The following is a 15,765-nucleotide window of genomic DNA, read 5'->3' on the forward strand; positions in this document are numbered from 1 at the left end:
TGATTTGTTGTGTTTCTGGATCCTTATTAAGAAAGTTTCGACCTTGCCAAGGAGACCTAGTGTATCTCCAATTCTTTCTTGCAAAGTTTTCAGTGTATCTGCTTTTACCTTGAGGTCTTTGATCTATTTGGAGTTAATCCTGGTGCAGGGTGACAAAGAAAGATCCAACTTTAATTTTCTGCAGGTGCTTAACCAGTTCTGTTGAAGAGGCTGTCTTTCTTCCATTCTATTTTTTTTGGCTCCCTTATCAAAGATTAGGTGGCCATAGGTCTGTAGGTAATATCTGGGTCCTCAGTTCTATTCCATTGTTCTTCAGACCTGTTCTTGTGCCAGTACCAAGCTGTTTTGGTCACAATAGCTCTGTAATAAAGTCAAAAGTTTGGTATTGAAATTCCTCCTGCGCTGTTCTTTCTGCTAAGAATTGTTTTTGTTATATGGGGTCTTTTACTATTCCATATGAAATTTTAGATTGCCTCTTCTATTTCTTTAAAGAATAACATTGGGATATTGATGGGTACTGCATTGAATTTGTAGATAGCCCTTGGCAAGATTGCCATTTTCACAATGTTAATTCTTCCAATCCAGGAGCATGGGAAGTTTTTCCATTTCCTCAGTTCTGCTTTAATTTCCTTTTTCAGGGTTTTAAAGTTTTCATTGAAAAGGTCCTTTACATTCTTAGTTAAGCTAATTCCTAGGTACTTTATTTTCTTTGAGGCTATTGCAAAAGGAATTGCTTTCCTGATTGTTGCCTCATTCCTCTCATCATTGGTATATAGGAAGGCAATTGATTTTTGAGGGTTAATTTTATACCCTGCTACCTTGCCAGGCAGCTTGGAAGTGGAGTCTGTAGGGTTCTTTAAATACAGAATCATGTCATCTACAAAGAGGGAAAGTTTCACTTCCTCTTTCCCTATTTGGATCCCCTTTATGCTTGCTTCTTGCCTTATTGCTCTGGCTAGGAGTTCTAATACTAAATTAAAGAGGAGCTGCACAAACTTTTTAAACCTTCATTTCATTTATTGCCATACACAGATAATTGTCCCTTGTAAGTTATTTTCTGATCTATTGTATGGCATGGCTGCATGACAGCACATGTCAGAGTCACAGCACATGTCACATAAAATGAGTCTTCAAACATCTGCTGCTGGGAAAGTCTGGAATGGAGGATATGAGGAGGTGCCAATGTACGATGGTACCCCATATCACTAAGAAGACAATCACAAATATCTTAAAGGTATACTGCTAGAATTGAACCCAGAAATACATTCAGTAAATGAATCAGTTCCAAAATTTTATGGAGACAAGGATCACACGCTGGAGAAAAAAACAAACTAATGTGTCCCTAAAAAAAAAAAAAAGAAAGAAAGAAAGAAAGAAAGAAAGAAAGAAAGAAAGAAAGAAAGAAAAAAAGTTCATGTGAACTGGCCTACACAACATGCCCTGAGGTTTTTCTTATTTAGTCACAGATGAAACCAAGAAGATCCACTTCTCAGCAGGAGAATGGGGCCATCTCTTCTGACAACACTAGCTGGATTGCTTGGAGTCTAAGGGTTAAGGGAGTGAGAAGGAGAGAATTCCCATTCTAGTTTTGCTTTTGGACCCTGAATGACCCTCCCCTCCAAAAAAAAGCAGGAAGTATCTGAGATTGTAGGTCATTCTTGGAATCCTGGATTTTTGACCTGGAATATCTCAGTGCTTCCTGTGCTGGAGATTATGCAATGCACACTAGCAACTCCAGCTCGGAAGTATAGACATTTAATCATTCTTCACATTGGTTGTCAGGTAAGTTTGCTGGCCATGAGGCAATTCTAGATGAAAATAAAAAGTGTATTTTTTTTTATCTCAGATGTCTTTTGCTCTAATTGAGAAGAGTAATTCTGCAGCAGTTGACTTGAGACAAACACTGTAAAGAAGGGAGCAATGGTCTCAGAAACAAAGGCAGAGAAATAGGACCACTAGTTCCTGGCTACAAAGATCACAATCCTTCTATGTGAGGCCACATCTTCAAATTCAGCACCAATGTATGTATGGAGAATGATTTTAAAAGCTCTATTTAGGAGTGCCTCACACCTAGAATCCTAGCCACTCAGGAGGATGAGATGTGTTTCAATGTTAACCTAGGCTGGAAATCCAATGAGACCATGCCTTATTTTTTGTTATTTGTTTTTGCGAGACCTGGTACTTGAACTCAGGACCTGGGCACTGACCTTGGACAATCTCAAGGCCAGTACTCTACCATAAGCCATAACAGGACTTCCAGCTTTTTTTGTGTATGTGATACTGAGGGATGAAACCAGGGTTTCATACATGCTAGGTAAACACTCTACCGCTAAGCCACAATCCCAGCCCTGACACTCTTATCTCATTAACCACTAGAAGGCCAGAAGGACAGCTATGTTTCAAGTGATAAAGTGCTAGCCTTGAACAAAAAGAGCTCAGGGGCATTAGTTCAAGACCCCGAGATTCCTTGTCAGGATTCCTTAAATATTTACATTCTGTGAGGAGTTATAAGTTGCAGAGAATATATAAAGAATATGAGAAAATGTGCATGGGTGTTTTGCAAATGTTCTGCTGTTGTGAACAAGGACAAGGAGACAAGTGGAGGCGAGTGAACGAGTATCTGCATGGATGGTGACCAGACTACCGTGGATACAGAGGCTCAGCATTACCACTGTACACGGTAATGTGAGGAAAAGCTCACCCACTCTTACTACACCCAATCTTCTTACATGCATAGAATATGGCCTGCAAAGAGGTCCTGAATGTCTGGAGGCCCTAAGAAACAAAGGGTCACTAGCAAAAGTATTTGAAAACACGTCAGTGCATTCTTTTATTAATCTGCTTTATTTGGCAATTACAGGAAGGCAAAGGAAGCAAAGGCCCACAAGGCTAGAGATGCTGCACATCACAGCACTGTCCATTTGTTCACATTAGATACTGCTTGGAAACAAGCTCGCAAGCCTGTCACATGGGATTTACATGGCCCACGGAAAGTGGAAGGAGAGTGGCCTGCCTGGAACTGGAAAAGACCAGGGGGGAGATTACAATGTAGAGGAAAGGGATTCCTTTCTCCTCAATCTTGGTCTCAAAGAAAACATGTGCCATGAGGGAAAGTCGGCATCAAATGTCAGTGAACCATGATGTGAAGCCAGAGATTGACATGCTACAGATGAGCCATCGGGTGGAAAGAAGCCGACACAGACAGAGATCCACCTAGGGAATGGGCCAACATCAGTACCAGATAGAGAGCTGAGGCTGAGAACAGAGAAGGACAAGGCCCAGAGCAGCAGGGCTCTGCAGGCAGAGGGGAGGGGAGCATCCAGGGACCTCCATCCAGGGGTGGACTTCAGTGCCTGTAGCTCTTCGTGCTGGAGGAGGTGGTGGTATATTTGATGGTGGAGGTGCTGCCCCCAGAGGAGCTCAGGCCACCCCCAAGACCTCTGCCACTGCTGGAACTGAAGCCCCCTCCGAGGTTGTGGCCACTGCTGTAGGAGTAGCCGCCACTTCCGCCTAGGGCTAAGCCACTGCTGACACCACCCGAGCTGCCATAGCCACTGGAGATGGTGGACTGCGTCACGGCTGTGGGAAGGGGCGAGGACACGGCACACACAGTCAGCTCCCTGTGCCTGGCCGAGCCAGGTCACAAGGGCCAAGACAGGGACACACAAGTGCATACTTACAGATGTTGACTGGCCCCACACCTTCACCACTCAGCCTGGAAGAAGAACAGAGGATGAGACCCAGGGAGCTGTCACCTCACCCCCATGGGAACATGCAATCTAGGTGCGCAAGCAACCAGCTTCCACAGGGCGCTATCAGAGAGTCACGGGGTCTTAGTCAGGATCCCCAAACCTGGTACTCTGGGCCTGACACGTTGGGGACATCTCAGAATTGGGGGCCTCATGGCACCCACCTGCACTCCTCGCCCTCCAGCAGCTTCCTGTAGGTGGCGATCTCCACGTCCAGGGCCAGCTTGACATTCATGAGGTCCTGGTACTCCTTCAGCAGCCTGGCCATGTCCTGCTTGGCCTTCTGCAGGGCGTCCTCCAGCCCTTCCAGCTTGCTCCGGGCATCCTTGAGGGCCAGCTCGCCTCTCTGCTCGGCATCGGCGATGGCTGCCTGCAGGCTGGCACACTGGCAGGGGCAAACCGGGGAGGTCTACTTACCTTGGGGTCCTTGGGGATGGGCAGATTCAGATTCTCATTCCCAGTAGAGCCCAAGGACCTGATTTAACAGTGACGTCTGGGTGCTTCTGCTCACAGTACCTGCTTCTTGACGTGGTCGATCTCCGACCTGAGCCTCTGGATCATGCGGTTGATCTCAGCAATCTCCTGCCTGGTGTTGCGCAGGTCATCTCCGTGTCTGCCGGCTGTGACCTGCAGCTCCTCGTACTGCACGGCCATCCAAAGAGAAAAGTCAACCAGAGCTTTTACATTGGAATGAGCACCCTTACTTCTGAATCGGGAATACAATACATGGATCTAATTTTTCTCCTCAAGAAATTTTGTGAAATGTAAGCACATGAACATTGACTTATTCCCACGTCAACCACATATATCATAATTGGGACACTACACATAGAAGAGTTCTCTCGGGCTCTCAGGGTCTGCACTGTGATCTAAAAGATACAGTCCAGAATAAGTCTTCAAGATACCTAAGTCCTCCTCTACAGTGTCTTTCCTCCTGCCTCAGAATTACTTTTAATTCCTATACAGGGACATAGATGCTATAAAAGTCAACTCATCGTTTAGCTCACAGGTGCTTTGGTAAGACTCATCGTCCATTGTGTAGAGCACTCTCACAGGAGTCACATCTTGCATTATGCAGAGTGTGGAACACAGGGGCTGCTGACATCTGGCCCTCGCTTCTCACCTTGGTCTGGTACCAGGACTCAGCCTCAGCCCGGCTCCTCTGAGCAATCTCCTCATATTGGGCCTTGACCTCCGCGATGATGCTGTCCAGGTCCAGGTTACGGTTGTTGTCCATGGACAGGATCACAGAAGTGTCTGAGATGTGGGTTTGCATCTGAGACAGTTCCTGCAGAACATCAGGGACAATGGTCAACTTGGCCTCTGAAGAACCAGAGCACCCCAGCTCCCAGCGCCTCCCACTGTGAAGAGTCCATCAAGGAGAGGTGGGAGGCTTACAGCATCATAGAAGGCTCTCAGGAAGTTGATCTCATCCCTGAGACTGTCTGCCCTGGCTTGCAGCTCCACCTTGTTCATGTAGGCAGCATCCACGTCCTAGAGACAGAACCCAGGAGACAGAGTCAGCTGAGCCTCCATCTCTATCTTCCTGGCCACCTTCCCGTGGGGTGGGCCAGAGGGACAGAAACATGACTGTCCTGCAGCAGGGAACTTGGACCTTCAATCAATCCACTCACCTTCTTCAGGGTCACAAATTCATTCTCTGCTGCTGTGCGCTTGTTGATTTCCTCTTCGTATCTAGGAGAAGAAAGGATTGACACATTTGAACCAGGGATGGGAGAAGCAAAGCCTGTGACCCCACACAGTCCATACCCAGCCTGTCTGCTCCCAGAAAATGTAGAACCGATTTTTGTTTTACACTTCACTTCTTTATTTTCTCCTACCCATAGTTAATCTTACATATACTGCTCTCATTTGCCTTTCTATGAGTACATTTCACTGAGGAATGGTGTCCACTGGTTTCAGTGAGGTGTAGTGCTGGACACAGCCCTCGTGCCCCCTCAACTCACTTGTTCTTGTAGTCCTCCACCATGTCCTGCATGCCTCTCAGCTCTGAGTCCAGGCGGCCTCTCTCCCCAGTGATGGAGTCCAGCTGCCTCCTGAGGTTGTTGATGTACTGCTCGAACAAAGGCTCCAGGTTCTGCCTCACCGTCTTGGTGCCCTGCTCCTGCAGCAGGGCCCATTTGGTGTCCAGGACCTTGTTTTGCTGCTCCAGGAACCGCACCTGGGTGGAGAAAGCAGGTGGTCATTTATTAGCAGAGGTCAGAAAAATACCAAGTCCCTTAGCCCTGTCTCAGCATTCCCTGGTCTATGCTCCTGGGCTCAGGCTGAGAGTTCTGTTTCCCCAGTCATTTAACATTGGCATCACCCAGACCTAGCTGAGAAATTCTCATGGACCACTGATGGAGTGGATTTTGTCTCCTGTTCCTAGGTACACAGTCAAGTCTAGTTTTAAAGTTGTATTTACTAAGAGAAATGTGCAGAGGTCTTTCCATTCGGGGTGGCATCTCAGGTATAAGCAGCACAAACCTGGCCTGGGGATTAGGTTCCTCCCTCACTCCCCAATGGGTGCTCCTGTCTCTTCATCAATTGACTCCTCTTACCTCATTTTATCCTCTTGCTCTGTTTTTAGAATAGGTTCGCCCTCCTGCATATCTCTTTTCTTTAATGCAGCCTTTTTCTTGTCTTTGCTTTTGGTTTAACTCCCCCTTACAGGACACCTGAGTGGAATGACTGCCTCCCTGAAAGCACTGGCATCTCTCTAATCTCTCAGAACTGAAGAAAGGGAGGCAGCACCCTTCCCACCCTCTCTGCCCCCTCTGCACCTTGGACAGTGGATAGGGAGGGCCTTTGGTAGTGGGACCCTGAAGAGCTCCTCGGGTCCCCTTCCCTAATTGAGTGTGCAGCACCCCTCTGCGGGGCCCTAACCTAGCTCCCTTCAGTGGGACTGGTGTCCAGCTGTGTCCTCTGAATGCCTAGGGCAGGGCTCTGCCTTGTGCTCACCTTGTCGATGAAGGAGGCAAACTTGTTGTTGAGGGTCTTGATCTGCTCACGCTCCTCGGTCCTCACCCGCTGGATGGTGGGGTCGATTTCCAGGTTCAGAGGAGTCAGGAGGCTCTGGTTGATGGTGACTTCTTGGATGCCTCCAGGAGGGCACACGGGGAAGCCTGAGCCCCCATAGCCACCACCAAAGCCAGCTCCACTACCACCGAGCCCAAAGCTACCACCGCCAAAGCCAAATCCACTGCCGGCTCCACCTCCAAAGCCAAAGCTCCCTCCAACTCTGCTGCCATATCCAGCACCGATGCCACAGCTGCCCCCTGCCATGGAGATCCTGGAGGAGCTGCCCAGGCCATAGAGGCTCCTGCTGCCGAAGCCGGATCCTGAGCCCGCTGCCCCAATGCCACCGCTGCCTCTGGAGCGGCACACAGACACGCTGCTGAAGCCAGAGCGGCTCAGCCCCGGGACCCTGGCTGAGCCCGAGCTGAAGCCCCTGCGGCTGCTGCTCTGGCTTCTGATGGTGGTTTTGGTGGACATGGTTCCTGGAACTTCGAAGACTGGAGAATGAGGAGAGAGTGCAGGGATGAGCTGAGGAGCAGATGAGCGTGCTGTGCCACCCTGGGCAGCTGCTTATATGGGGTGCTGATGGGCTGGGCTGAGTCCTGGAAGGTGAGCTTGCAGAGTGGGAAGGGCTGGGCTTTGCAACAATCACATCATACCTGGTTTAGGACAGTTATGAAATATTGAGGTTGCAGTTTTGACTTTCTTCTGTCAGGGAAAAATCTTCCTGTCTCCAGTTTTACTTCATCTGAGTTCATCAAGTCCGTTCTTTATTCTCCGGAGCTCAGAGTTAGTCACTGCTCAAAAAATCCTTGTCTTTTCTGGTGTTGCAGTGTGTGGAGTGCTGGCTCTGACATCTGTGGTGTTTTCTCCCAGAAAAGATTCTAAAAAGCAAGTGTCACTTTATACTAAGCAAAAGGACCTCCTTGAGCCACAGCTCCATTTCCAACTTTTTGCTGGTTTCTTGGGTCTAAGAGTCTCCAGGACTTTCCTACCAGTGCTGGCTTTGAAGTGCTGTCTTCAGATCTCAGCCTCCTGAGTAGCTAGGAGTAGAGGTGTGAGTCCTGAACACGTGGTGGTTTTACTGACTCTCAAAAAAAATTTTTTTGATGGTGCAGACCAGCTAAATAGCCTTCTTGTTTATTTTATACATGTTCAACAATATCCATTTAAATCAATTTCGCTATTCATTCCCCATAATTTATTTCCTCTTGTGGTTTATTTGTGAAGGACTGAAAATTAACCAACCTGAGCAATGCTTAATCATTGTATCTCTCTACTTGTTCCTGGAGTTGTATTTTGCATGCCACTCTTTCTTTCTTGTTTCCTGTATTCAAAATATGAAGCTCAATCAGACTCTCTGGGAAATGTTCCAGAAATATATGTTGTGATATACCTATTTAAATCCACATTTGTTCTTTTTTCTATTTATTAATTGAGTATGGAATAAGTGTTTAAGTATCAAAACACATGCTAAGGTCATCCATATCAATTTCCGCATACATCAGCAAACAGTGCTTTTGATACCTCATGAGTCCTCCAAACCTCAGTTGGTTATTTTTTGTGTGTGTGTTTTTTTTCTTCCAGAATATGTGAGATGTGTTCATTTTTGCGTGTGCATGAGTTGGACTGTCCGTTTTACAGCTATGTACATTTGCATGGGTATATAAATATTGAAATTTTTACATAAGTATATATTATAAATGTTGTCTTTTACACGTAAACTTGTTGTGTCCACATCATCTCTCCTATGTCTATTTCTTCTGGATCTCTTTTAAAACAAAACAACAACAACAAAAGTGTGGCTTTCCTTGTCTGTCCCTAAGTGACATTCAGTCTTGGGTTTCTCTTCGTGCTGTTTTCAAGTTGGTCTTCATCCATGTTTTTCTTTGTCCTTTTTCTAAACTCCCCAGCTACTGTTTAATCTTTTGTGCTCTCACTGTACTGTTCCTTCATTCTCTTATTTTCTAGTTGAAGTAGCTCTTACTGGATCTCTTGCTAATAGTTCATTGTGCCTTTTTGACTTGGCTGAGTGTTAAGTACCTTGTTTTTGTCTACTGCTTTCTTGCCTAAATCCACAGGTCATTTCTGGGTCCTGCAATGGCTCCTTTTTGAGCATTGCTCAAATAGACGTCTGTGGACCCATCATTTTCAGAAGCATTCTAGAAGGAAGAACCGGGGCTATTTCCTGGCTAACAGGAATTCTCATTATGACACACAGCTGAGTAATTCTTTCATTCTTTAATTCAGCTAACCCAGCAAAGATCGCTGCACTGTGGTTCACAGGCTCTCTGCTTTCTTTGCCTCATCATTAAAAAACTGTAGGTAAGCAAAAATGTCATCAACTTGACTGGGCCTAGGAGTGCCCAGATATTTGGTTACACATAATTCTGGGTATACCTATGAGAGTATTTCTGGATGAGACAAACATTTGAGTTGATTAGCTGAGTAAAGTCGACTCATTGTCCTACTATGGATAGGCTGTTTTACTCTGTTTAAGGCATGACTATAATAAAAGGCTAGGTGCTAATCCTCTTGTGGAACCAACTCTGAGCTGAGACATTGCTGTTTTCTCTCGTCAAACTTAAGCTAAATAGCTGGGTGTGGTGGCTCACACCTGTAATCCTAGCTACACAGAAGGCTGAGATCTGAGAATCAAGATTCAAAGCCAGCCCAGGCACAAAAGTATTTGAGACTCTTTTCTCCATATATTTTTATTGTAATTAATAGAAGAGTTACATTATGTTCACCAGATAGAAGGTGCATTACTTCACAAACATTGATACCCTTTCTCATGTCTTGGTCCCCATTTCTCTCCCCCGACCCCCAACCCTCATCTTGTTTTCCCCCTTCCCTATCCAATTTCAAATAAATATATATATATAAAATATATCAGTTAACAAGGTGAAATACTGTAATAATATGAGATAACCAAGGGACAGCCAAAGAGATGAACGATAACATAGTACATTAAGAACAACAATCACTCATTATATGGCTTTCGTTTCTATATCCTGGAGGTCCTTTCATTTAGCATCATACGATGTATATGTAGGTTTTGTTCTATTGTAAATTTCTGCTAGGAGAGCCCAAGGTTTCTATTGATTATGACAAATGAGGGAAACCATAGAGCCTATTTTCCTTTGAGTCTGGCTTACTTCACTTAATATGATTTTTTCTAAGTCTTTCCATTTCCTTACAAATGGGGCGATGTCGTTCTTTCTGACAGCAGCATTGAATTCCATTGTGTATAAATACCACGTCTTGTTGATCCACGCATCACCTGAGGGGCATCTGGGTTGGTTCCATATCTTTGCTATGGTAAATAGTGCTGCAATGCACATTGTTGTGCTAATGGCTTTAGTATGTCCTTGTTTCTGGACGATTGGGTAAATGCCAAGTAGTGGAATTGCTGGGCCATAGGGAGCTATGGAAAGCAGTATGGCAGTTCCTCAAAAGACTTGAGACTCGTATCTCCAACTAACCTCTAGAAAATGGGAAGTGCAACTTGGCTCAAGGACAGGTGGTAGTTTTGAGCTGAAGAGCTCAGGCACAACACCCAGGCCTAAGGGTAGGGAGGTAGCCTTGAGCTGAAGAGATCAGGGACAGTGCCCAGGCTAAGTTCAAGCCCCATGAACCACAAATAAACTAAACAATTTTTTTTTAAACTTAAGCTAAAACATTGTCTTGTTCGGGGGTTTTGTGCCTGCTATGTTTTAGACCGCAGTACTAAGTGCTTTGGTTTCAGGTCTTTCTTAGGACTTAGTCTACATCAGCATCATTAACTCTGGGTTGCTGTGTACAGATATTGGGATGATTAACCTTCTAATCTAGATCTATAACTTATTTCTTGCTTGCTTCTTTCTTTTTCTTCTTATCTTTTTTTATCTTATCTTTTGGGTTGGAATTCAAGGTAGGGGCTTGTTAGACAAGTGCTTTAATACTTGGGCCATGTCTCCAAACATTTTGTTTTTGCTATCTTTGAATTGGGTCTCAATCTTTGCACAGCCAAGTCATCAACCATGAAAGAAATAATTGATAAGTTAGACTTCATCAAAATTAAAAGTTCTGCTTTGTGAAAGCCAATGTGAAAAGGAGAAGTGAAACCACAAGCTGGAAGAGAATATTTGCTGATGATGAACTGTCATTAGGCCAGGAGTTTGGCCTAGTGCTAGAGTGCTTGCCTCACATGCATGAAGACCCAGGTTCGATTCCTCAGTACCACATATACATAGAAGAGCTCTAGCCTTAAGAAAGCCCAAAGACAGTGTTCAGGCCCTGAATTCAAGGCCCAGGACTGGCAAAAAAATTAAAAAAAAAACAGCATTATAAAAAAATGTACAATTAATGCACCTTCTATCTGGCAAATATCATGTAACCCTTTTATTAATTACAATTTAAAAAATAGAAAAAAAATAAAATAAAATATAAAAAAAAGTACAAAGAACTCTTAAAACCTAAAAAATTAAGGACAGAAAAAAACTAATTATACAATAAGCTATGTTTTTAAATTTATTTCAATTTATTTTGCTAGTCCTTGCGTTTGAACTCTGGTCCTAGGCCCTGTCCCTTAGACTCTTTACGCTCAAGGCTAATACTCTATCATCTCAGCCACACCTCCACTTTCAGCTTTTTTCTGAGTAGTTTATTGGGGCTAAGAATTTTATAAACTTTTCAGTCTGGGCTTGCTTCAAATTGTGACCCTCAAACCTCAATCTCCCGAGTAGCCAGGATGACAGGCATAAGACACCAGAGCCAAGCAATATGAACTAGTTTTCAAAAACCACCTCACTGAACAAAGTAGTCAACAAATAAGCATATGCTAACTTGAAATGCTCAATGTCATAGATCATCAGAAAAATGCAAATTAAAATGACAATGAAATATCACCACATAGTATTTTGTTAAAATGTCCAAAATCCAGAGTCATGACAAACAAAATGCTGGTGAAGCTGAAACACACCAGCTCTCTCCTTCCTGGCTGGGTGAGCACAATGTGACTCAACTATAATGGAAAAGAGCTTGGCAATTTCTTCCAAACCTAAGCGTACTTGTTCCAGATAGCCCAGTAGCCCACAGTCCTCCCAAATGAGGTGAGAATTTCAGTTGCACAGAAACCTACATGTGGATTTTGGTTTGAGGTTTTTTTTAAGGCAGCATTATCCTAATTGCCAAAATTTGGAGACAAAAAAATGTCCTTTGTAAATGGATACAAAAATTGGTCCATCAAGACAATTGAGTATTATGGAACATGATGAAATGAGTTACCAAGCTATAACAGGACATGCATAATACTAAGTGAGAGAAGCCAGTCTGAAAAGTCTACAAGCTGTGCAATTCTTTTTAAATTGTACTTTATTGTTGGTGTGATATATAGAGGGGTTATAATTACGTTCATCAGGTAGTGGGTATATTACTTCTTGATCATTGATACCCCTTCCCATGTTTTTTTCCCACTTTCCTTCTCTCCACCCCCTCTCAATCATCTTGTTTTTCCCCTCCCCTTGAGATTCTAACTCTTACTGAAGATAGCAAAAGCATGAATGACAGCCAAAGTTGGAAGAGGAAGGGATGTATAGATTGAGTATAGCACACTTTTGGAAGAGTCTATATGAGGCTATTATACTAAAATAAGACTATGTTGTACAATGCTATAATGGTTAATATATGGTCAGACATATACATGCATTTTCCCTCAAACCCACAAAAGGTAAAACAAGAATGAATTCTGAGGCAAACAATGGACTTTGGGTAGTAATGGCATTTCACTTCAGTACATTAATCAGTTAAAACACATATAACTATGTTGGGTGCTGGTGATTCACACCTTGTAATCCTAGCTATTCAGAATACTGAGATCTAAGGATCAAGGTTCAAAGCCAAGCTGGGATCGATGAAGCTGTAAGAGTCTTATCTCCACTACAGGGTGGAGGGAACAGAGGCAGAATTGGATGTGTGACTTAGTTGTAGAGTACCAGTCGTGAGTAGAAAAGCAAGCAAGAACATAGGCTCTGGGGTAAAACTCCAGTACTGGCACACACACAAAATGTGCCTCTTATTGGGTGTTGTTGATTGCTTTTAAATGTTGGTATAGCTTCACATATTTATAACACATGACAGCCATGGTATGTAATTCTCTCTATATTGGCAGGATTCAATATGATTCATTTCATTGAACATTTCAACTATGTGAGTAGTTATGTTTGGAGCTCTCCACCCCACCCCACCAGTCCTGGGGCTTGAACTCAGGGCTTAGGCTCTGTCCTTCAGCATTTTTGCTCAAGGCTAGTACTCTGCCACTTGAGCCACATCACCACTTCCAGCTATTTCTGGGTATGTAGTACTGAGGAATTGAATTCAGGGCTTCTTGTATGCTAAGCAAGCACTCTACCATTAGGCCAGGCTCCTGGCCTTGTAGTCTTCTTTCTTGAAATGTCATTATCTTCTTTTGGTGTTCCAGTGACACAGTGGAGAAGACTTCCTTGCTCTCTCTACTTCTGTTTCCTGTGAGAGTCTGAAGATTTAGTAGAGTGGGACACCAGAAATGCCTATAATCCCAGCGACTCAGGAAGCTGAGGCCTGGTGATTGAAGTTTGGAGCCAGTCTAGGGAGACAAATCTGAAAGATTCTTACCTCAATCTAACCAGAAATAAAACCAGAATTGGAACTATGTCCCAAGTAGTAGAGTTCCAGCTTTGACTGACAAACCTGAGTCAAAGTTCAAACACCCAATAACAGCATGCATGATCAGGTGGATGCCTGCCAGTACACACACACACACACACACACACACACACACACACACACACAGCACACAACTTGGTACAACTTCAGTTCAAATATGTTGGTTTTTAATAATAAAATATAACCCAGTACTTAATGTTTTTTAATTTTATAAAAGAATGGTTTATTCCTTTTTAGTAGTAGCTCTAAAAATAGAGTAACAAAACCTTAATGTGGATGCATCGAGGATAAGAAAGGATAAAAGAAGGGACACACTTGCTCAAAGTAGATTATACAGACGTATAAAAGTACCACAATTCAACCTTAGGCTAAAAATAATATATGCTAATAGAAAAAAGTTCAAGAAATTACTTCTGTTTAACTGCTAAATGCATGTATTTGAGTGTGTGCAGTTGGGGTCCTCATTCTTAGCATAATGATTGATATATCCCCAGTACTTAAGTTTAGACTTATATAGAGTTAAGACTTAATATGTTTAATAGCTCTATGGACATTCTGACAATTGATTTATCCTAGTGTAAAATTTGGTGTTTTGTGCCTTTCCTGCTAGAACACAGCCTGTTTAAGTCACCAAATTTTGACATTGAGTTCTTTGTTATATTCCTTTATTATATTTTCATGTTCATGAACTATAAAGTTTTAATTTTATGTACATCCATATATTAATAGCTTCCTTTTGGTGTTTTGCTGGAAAATACTTCTTTTACTGGACAATTTCCTTTCTATACTTTCTTATATTAACATGTATGTGGAAAACAGGTTTAGATTTCACAAACAGTCTTTATGTAGACCTTTACATAGTTTTATCAGAACCTTATTTACATTCTGCTGTCAGAGAAGATCAGGGCAGAAAATATGGAGTAGCCCACATTGCTTGGGGAGCAGTAAAATGTGAACATGGCAGATAATATCACAGAAAGATCCAGAAGTGCTAGTCATATCCTGTGATAGGAGAATATGAGAGTTAGCTTATTTACCTTTTGTGAAAACCTGAGTTAGTTTTGTGTGCGAAATCATTCCAGCAAGAAGAATGGAATTATGCTTCCTGATCAATAAACTGAGGAGTAATTTTTGAGTCTACATGAGGTACTCAGGGTACCCATATTACCTAAATATTGGGATCCTTAATATGACCTAAACTTACATGGCTCCAAGTTTTCTGGATGTGGGGAATGTTGAGACATACATCTCTATCCACACACCTTCTAAGTCTGTCCTGCTTCCTTAGACCTGTTTCTAGAAGTGTAGCTCCAACTCAGAAGCAATTCATAGTTATTGTGACCTGGCATCAGGCAGTTTTCTGGATGTAGGAAACTCTGAGCCAAGCTGTGAGATCTGGAAAGGGTTGTGAGATTGGAAGGCCAACTCAACAGCACTCAGAAGACTGAGAACTGGGCCCTCAGAAGATCAAACAGTCAAGGCAAGACAGAGGCTCTATTTTCTAGTTTGGGCACCAAAAGTTTGAGACCTTGGAGATAAGATGAGAGTCTGTGTTAATGCTGCAATATTTATTGCTTACCCCACATTCTAAGATTAGGGAGTCAAGTACCACTCCTATGCAAATGATGTTTCCTGTTGATGATTATGACTTCTGACACAGATTGATACCCCAGTCTCTGCAGGAACCTGTTGTCACCTCCCCTGTACTGAACTAAGTAAATAAACTGGCTAATGAGAACTCACAGTTCAGAAGCCAGTGAACGCTGGACCCCTGGTCCCTCTTTCCTAGCCTCTCTTCCTTTCTCACTTCTCCTGTATCCCATCCTCATGCTATCTCAGGTTGTGGTTAGCAACACATGGTCAAGAGGGAAGACATGATTGTACAACTAATATCACACACTCTAATCGAATGATTTGTTCTGATAAGCTAGGGATGTTTCTCAAATTGAACATGATTGAGCACTGACTGACATAATAGAGAAAAGGTCTTAGAGCTCACATGACAGGGAATATGCTACTACTTCCAGGTATGGAAGGTCAAAACAGAAACCCACTAATGTGAACCAGACTCCTCCAGTTGCTTATTAAAATCTAGTTGGAATTCATCTGGGAAGGGATCCTGAGCACCAGGATAGCAAAAAAAAAAAAAAAAAACTATTTATTAAGTGTCTCTAATGGCAAGAAGAGCTCATAGAACATGGGGAAACCTTATAGGAAACCACTTCTATGGAAAACTTAGGAAACTCTGAAACTAAAGAAAAGGCAATCAGGAGGGGTGAATTATATTATAAATCTGCTTTATTGAGAAAGTACA

The 15,765-nt window shown here is 43.2% G+C and overlaps 1 protein-coding gene across 1 annotated transcript; it reads right to left on the reverse strand.

The window, feature by feature from the left end:
* Positions 1 to 3,346: 3,346 nt before the first annotated feature.
* LOC150066879 (keratin, type II cytoskeletal 6A-like) lies at positions 3,347 to 7,530 on the reverse strand. The gene is made up of 9 exons (XM_090356075.1): positions 6,711 to 7,530; positions 5,717 to 5,931; positions 5,384 to 5,444; positions 5,148 to 5,243; positions 4,873 to 5,037; positions 4,266 to 4,391; positions 3,914 to 4,134; positions 3,681 to 3,715; positions 3,347 to 3,579 (listed from the first exon to the last, which is right to left on the reverse strand). Exons 1-9 carry the CDS (start codon positions 7,242 to 7,244, stop codon positions 3,347 to 3,349), a joined length of 1,686 nt encoding a protein of 561 aa, XP_090212201.1. The 5' UTR covers positions 7,245 to 7,530.
* Positions 7,531 to 15,765: the final 8,235 nt, after the last annotated feature.

Source organism: Megascapheus bottae, chromosome 2, assembly GCF_031878675.1.
Source record: "Megascapheus bottae isolate mThoBot1 chromosome 2, mThoBot2.hap1, whole genome shotgun sequence".
NCBI classification, from domain to species: Eukaryota; Metazoa; Chordata; class Mammalia; order Rodentia; family Geomyidae; genus Megascapheus; species Megascapheus bottae.